A 6,286-nucleotide genomic window follows, 5' to 3' on the forward strand; every position below is an offset into this window, starting at 1 on the left:
GCAGGGGCCCTGTGTGAATTATGTATTTAAAAATATATATATTATTGTAAAAATAATAATAATTTATATTATTTTATTATAATATTATATATATTCTTCTTATTATTATTTATAAAAATGTATATATTCGGGCCCTGCTGTGTGAATTATATATATTTAGAAACATATGTTGCTTTATTTTTAATGTTGCGCGGCAGAACAGATGCAAACCTCTTGCATACCGTTGCTGGTACTGATGTGTCACTTCTACTTCCTGTAAGTAGACAAAAAAATAAAACTACTGTCGACTAATCTTTACAAGCGGCTCTTATTTTGAAATCCTCCGCTTTTAGGGTAAGTTTGTTTCTGTTAACCAGTATGACTCTAGTCTGCTATCATGGTCTGTGACCGCAACACAAATAAACAAGAACCATGTGGATTAAACGCAAGATTTGGGCCAACGTTCATATTATTTACGATATGAAAACCAGCTCCTGTGACTTAAACATTGTACAAACTTTGGAAGTGCCGTGCATTAAACTCTTTGAACCTCGGCGCAGCATGGTGAGTTAACCTGACAATGAAGATGTGTGTGCGTGTGTGTGTTTGTTTGAAGTAGACTGTATCTCACGTGCTGTGTTTGAATAATGTAGCTCACGGTTGTTAATGTCATCTCTGTCTGTCTGTCTGTCTGTCTTAGTGCTACCATAATGTACACTGTGAAAATCTAAATGACATATTCTTAATACATTTGTACTGTGCAAATAGCTGAATAGGATGGGTATAGGTCTACGCTACTGTATTTTAACATCAGTCGGTCATAATGGTGAGCCATAATATTATTTTCTGAGGTGGTAAAAAGGTTGAGAACCACTGCGGTAGACTTCAAGAGGTCTTTTTACTTTAACTTTTCAAGTACATTTCAGAGCCTGTACTTTTGTACTTTTACTTGAGTAATTAGTTGAATGAGTACTTTTACTAAAGTCGCTTTTTACATAAGTAAATGTATCTGAGGCTACTTCTACTTTAAGTGAAGAAAGTGAGTAGTACTTTTACCATCTCTGCTGAGTATTGTTTTCTCAATTCTAAACTTGAATTGTTTAATTTCTTATGAAGAATAAGAAAATAAATATGAAACATTTGTTACCCATCTCATCACCATATGTCTAGTAGGCTACGACTGTAATGACCATAAAGTAACCTCCTTAATAATAAATGTAATTTGTAATGATAGACACTAGTCATAGCATAGACTGAAGTTGGAAAGGCTCTGCCCAGTGCCTGTGTCAGCACCGATCGTGCTGGCGGTGGCACGTGCACCAAACGCACGTGCGCGTGAACGCACCCAATATTGTCCGATTAATGTTGAGGGGGGGCCTTTGATTTGGTGTAGTTCCACGGCCCTGAGGGGCCTTAATGCGGCCCTGCAGGAGGAGACAATACGAGACAAGAAGAGATTGTGTGTGGGGGAGAGGAGGGGAGGGGAGAGGAGAGAATACGAGACAAGAGGAGATTGTGTGTAATGATATCTACACAGCTGAAACATTACAACAAAGTCTTCTTCTTCTCCATGTGGCGCAGTCTGGTAGTGGTGACTTCATCACGTCCCTCACCCAAGAGAGAAAACACACGTTTTAGTTCACTCTAACGTTTTTCCTCGGATGTCAGTAACAATTTCACATTGTTAAAATAGATACTCACAGAAGTCATCTGTCCGCTTTGGGCAAACCTGTGAATGGAGTAAGCACACAGGAGAACAGGAATCACTACAGACCTTCAAAACATCTACAGTATATTCACAGTATTTCACAGTATTGTTGGTAGTGTGTAACTTACAGGAGAACAGATGGAGGCTGTCGGATCACACATCGTGTACCTGCCGCTCAAGGCGACTTCTCTGACATCTGCCGGCAACAGCTCTGCGCTGCACAGGACAGAAAAACGAACCCGGAGGGAAGAGCCGCTCTCCAGCACTGTCACCTCAGGGACGGCAGGACAACTGGAGAAAAGAAGACCCATCATGGTACCTCACTATTTCATCCTTCAGTCTTACATTATTTAAACACAGAACCCCTATTCTGGGGTTTTGAACATTTGGCAAAAATGTAGATCTACAAGCAAAATATCTACAAAAAATAGCAGATCTACTAGCTCACAGCATGTCACATTGGCTGTTCTCATCAAAGAGATTTGGTGTAAAGGGATAAAGGAGGGGGCCTACTGCAGGCGGCCTTTGGGGGACCCAGGTCAATGAAGTAGAGTTGAGATGGTCATGACTTGTCAAAAGGTGTCATATAATCCCATGAGGGATAGGCCACTTGGTGGCATGACACTAAAATAAAATAAATCATTCATTCATTCATTCATTCATATATGCTGACATTTTAATTGAATCTTGACCATCAGGTCAAAATTTGCGTCAGATCCTGTGTCTAGGTGAGACATGACCTTAAACACAATCTAAATTACAAAATACAACCCCCAATTATAGGCTATATAGGCTGTTATATTGTTAACATATACTCTACCATACAGATTGATAAAAATTACATTTTATTCGTTGCTTTAAGTATCCAAAACGCTCCGAAACTTCACCTACCGCCCTGAGTGGGGGTATGCGAACCAATAATCGGGCTCCGTTTTTGCCTCAGACCCCCGTAAGTGGGTGAAACAAGCACTTGAAACCATTTGAGTAATAGTTTAGATTTTTTTTCTTTCCTTTTTTAGATGCTCCTTTTTTGCTTAATTTTTTCTGTTATTTTTGTCAGATTTTTTTAATTCATTTTTTTGATTTTTTTTTTACCCCGTCAAAAGCGACCACCCAAAAACCAATTAGGAGCCTGATTCAGGCCATTTAGAGTTGATTGGTAGTACTTTGTAGTGACACTATTTTGGGTCCAGACTTGGCGAGCGGCAGGCCAGGCACACTTTCTAGTTTCTAGTTACAGGTTACTGTACAGGTTACAGTTACAGGTTACAACCCTCTCATTCAATTATTGTGGACACACACAAGCCATTTGCACTGCAGACATAGAGACCTACTTGTTTCGAATGAAGTAGGTTCGTGCGGCCGTGGGGTCGTTGAATTTGGAGGAGTGAGTTGCATAGTAGTTGGTCAGAACGAGCACGTCCCCACTTGGAATCACTTCCTCTGCAATCCCTTGGGCGTACAGGACAGAGCCCCGTTGGAACTCTAATGGGATAGGTTCAGTGAAGCCTGGGTCTCGGAAATAGGTCCACTTGACTGGAGGAGGTGTCCAATTGATTGGAAGAGGTGGAGTTGGAAATGTGATGTTGTGGATGGAACCATCTTCATTCCCAAAAGATATAAAAGATATAGTTTGGAAAACAAATTAGTAATATAATAATAATAATAATAATAATAATAATAATGGCACTACATTTTACTGAAATGTGCATTTGTAATTACTGTATTTATTAAAATAGTCTAGCACTTCAGTATAGCACAGCAACACAACAGTGTGGTCTCCATATGTTTAGATAGCATGACTTGCCCACAGGGTGGAGCTGTTGGACAGCCAATAACACAAGACACCACGTAAAAGCTGTTGTTCACCAAATACAATATTTATTTTCACATAGATGCAGTATTCTTTGTACAGTAAGGTAGTCATGCTGTTCAGAAACTGTATTGTTCAGAAACTGTACTGAACAGATATGTGGTATCATCAAAAATATTAGAGAAAGGTTAAATAGTCTAATATTAACTATGCCAGCATTTAAAAATTCTTATGGTTACTGAATAAACAAACTGATGTCCTAACATCAGAGACAGTTTACCTGTGCTGCTGTTGGGATCAACAGCTGGTGTGAACGCCATGAAGAGAACAGCGGAAACAACCATGGGCTGCATCCTGCACATCACACACAAACCTGATGAAAAAATTTAAAAATATACAAATAAATAAAACAAAAAAAGATGCGTTTAGTCTGACTGCAGCATTGTAACACACAGAACCCAACACCACAGGTTCACTGCAAATGTAACAGATTGCATTTTCAAAGATATGTTATAGCACACAAATGACCACTTAAAAACTTTTAAGATAATACTCTTACCTGGCTTGCAGTCTTCAATTTAAGATTCTTTCCCAGGGCTGCTAAAATTGGACTGTCAGGATCCAGGAGATTTTGGGGAGTTTGTTTTGGAGGAGGGGGGGGGGGACTAGCCGCGCCCCCCAAGCCACACCCCCAGCACTCTCACACCAATATATAAAAAAATACAGACAAGACTTTGAATTGAAAGTAAAATGACTTTTTAATTAGTCAACATTGCAAAATAAACATTATACACTTTCACTGGAAAGGGTTTACAACTAAGTTTGTTTGTTATTAACTGTATTTTTAGAGGATCACAGTAATCAATTAAAGTATTGCACATTCCAAGTAGAGGATCACAGTAATTAGTCAACATTTTGCACAGTCCAACTCTCTAGAATGTGTTTTTCAAGGATAATATTAAAAATCGCTGAAGTTCAGACCGCCTAAAGTTTCTCTTAGAGGTACAATGTTATTCTTCTTCTTGGTTCCACTTCCTTCTGTTACCCAAGGACTTGAACTCATACGTGGCAGACTTAGCACACGTGCACTTAGCACATTCCTAGAGGGAACATACTGTAAATGTGAACAAGGCCTGTGTAGTTGATTTATACAGAGAGAAGTGCACACAGAGTTGAGTTATCCATGCTCATTCTGTTATCCGTGAGGATGTTGTTCAGCATGCTGAATGCTCGCTCTGAGCCGGTATTGCTGTGAGGGATGCAAAGCATTGCTTTCATCAGCACTGCCAGTTTTGAACTTCTCCTCTTTTCCAACAAGGCCCACAAAACCGGTTTGCCGGGCAGGGCTGGCACAGGAATTTCACCATCAAGGCCCTCGCCACAGTGGGCCCTCAGTTTCGCCTCATGCCATTCAAAAAATAATCTGCCCTGATGAACTGTGTCAAAGCCTGGGACACATTAAGACTCAAGCAGCCTTAATGAAGAGTGCATTTATTTTCAAATGCACTCTTCCTACAGCCCTTTCGCTGTGTTTGGTCCGTCGGGTCTCAGTCTGCAGTGCATGCCCCGGCAAGCCGGGGGAAGAACAAAGAACGAACCAAAAAAAAAAAAAAACACGGTCGCCGTGGGTCAAATCCGGCGACCAGAGAACGGTCGCCACCAGGTTAAAAAGAACATGGGGGTGAGTGTTTTAAACCAATTTTCTTTCGGTTACCAGCCGGTTACAAGCTGTGGCGGTCCTGCAATGCGTGTATCTCCATTTCTCCCCAGCCAGCGGGGACACAGAGCGGCTCTGAGGAGCCCTGAGCCGCACGTCACAATTTAATTAATAATATTTTTTTATTGCCATGACAAAACGTCACTTCAAACACTTAACATAGGCCTGCATGCACTGGGAAAACGTAACAAATGTAGGTATTGCCAGTAAATGTTACGTATTCCGTGACCTATATCTTATCCTGAGGGGCAGCAGGTCAGAACATTCAGTACGCAGATCCATCCCCTGTGTGTGTGTGTGTGTGTGTGTGTGTGTGTGTGTGTGTGTGTGTGTGTGTGTGTGTGTGTGTGTGTGTGTGTGTGTGTGTGTGTGTGTGTGTGTGTGTGTGTGTGTGTGTGTGTGTGTGTGTGTGTGTGTCTGTCATTTAAAGGCCTTTACAGGCTACTTGAGCCGTCATAATAGGCAACATTCAGCGACAATAGCAGATCTACCTGTATAAATGTTGAAATGCATAGTCCTTTCCACACAGTATGCGCGCACGCGCACGCGCATGCGCGCACACACACACACACACACACACACACACACACACACACACACACACACACACACACACACACACACACACACACACACACACACACACACACACACACGTTGGGAATGGACCAAGCACAGAGGGGAGCTAGAACAGTGCGCTTCTCAAACGCTGTCAAGGACCCCTAAATGAATATGTATTTGGCCGCAGACCCCCATCTGAAAATCTTTTTTTTCCAGGGACCTCCATACATTGTGTTGTTAAAATGTCTCAACGCATTGCATAAAGGCGCGTTGTGAGCATGTAGATTGTCTATTTTTAAATAACTAGATAGGGTTAGTGGATAACCTGATTTTGATGCTATATTAACACATTTTGCTGGGGACCACTGGGGGTCCCCTGACCTCACTTTGAGAACCACTAGAGGATGGGAGAGGAGAAGAGGAGAAATCCACCCACCATCTGTACTGAACGTTCTGACCTACTGACCCTAAGCTTTCTCCCAAAGATCATTCATTTTAATTGTCATTT

At 41.3% G+C, this 6,286-nt stretch overlaps 1 protein-coding gene across 1 annotated transcript; it reads right to left on the reverse strand.

Annotated features, from left to right (window-relative positions):
- Positions 1-214: 214 nt before the first annotated feature.
- On the reverse strand, positions 215-4,112 carry LOC308081546 (pancreatic secretory granule membrane major glycoprotein GP2-like). Its single transcript, XM_080457913.1, has 6 exons — positions 4,060-4,112; positions 3,781-3,873; positions 3,022-3,289; positions 1,816-1,978; positions 1,681-1,708; positions 215-1,561 (listed from the first exon to the last, which is right to left on the reverse strand). The coding sequence occupies exons 2-6, from the start codon at positions 3,860-3,862 to the stop codon at positions 1,509-1,511; spliced, it is 594 nt and encodes a 197-aa protein (XP_080314039.1). The 5' UTR covers positions 3,863-3,873; positions 4,060-4,112; the 3' UTR covers positions 215-1,508.
- Positions 4,113-6,286: the final 2,174 nt, after the last annotated feature.

This window comes from Gymnoscopelus braueri (genome assembly GCF_963280865.1).
Source record: "Gymnoscopelus braueri genome assembly, contig: SCAFFOLD_157, whole genome shotgun sequence".
In the NCBI taxonomy this organism is placed as follows: Eukaryota; Metazoa; Chordata; class Actinopteri; order Myctophiformes; family Myctophidae; genus Gymnoscopelus; species Gymnoscopelus braueri.

Excerpts from the sequence above, each read along its gene's own strand:
- LOC308081546 (XM_080457913.1), bottom strand. The coding sequence starts at position 3,862 with ATGTGCAGGATGCAGCCCATGGTTGTTTCCGCTGTTCTCTTCATGGCG. Across the intron at positions 1,979-3,021 it reads ACCTACTTCATTCGAAACAA|TTGTCCTGCCGTCCCTGAGG; the intron begins GTAGGTCTCTAT and ends TCTTTTCTCCAG. Across the intron at positions 1,562-1,680 it reads AAAGCGGACAGATGACTTCT|ACTGCGCCACATGGAGAAGA; the intron begins GTGAGTATCTAT and ends CACCACTACCAG.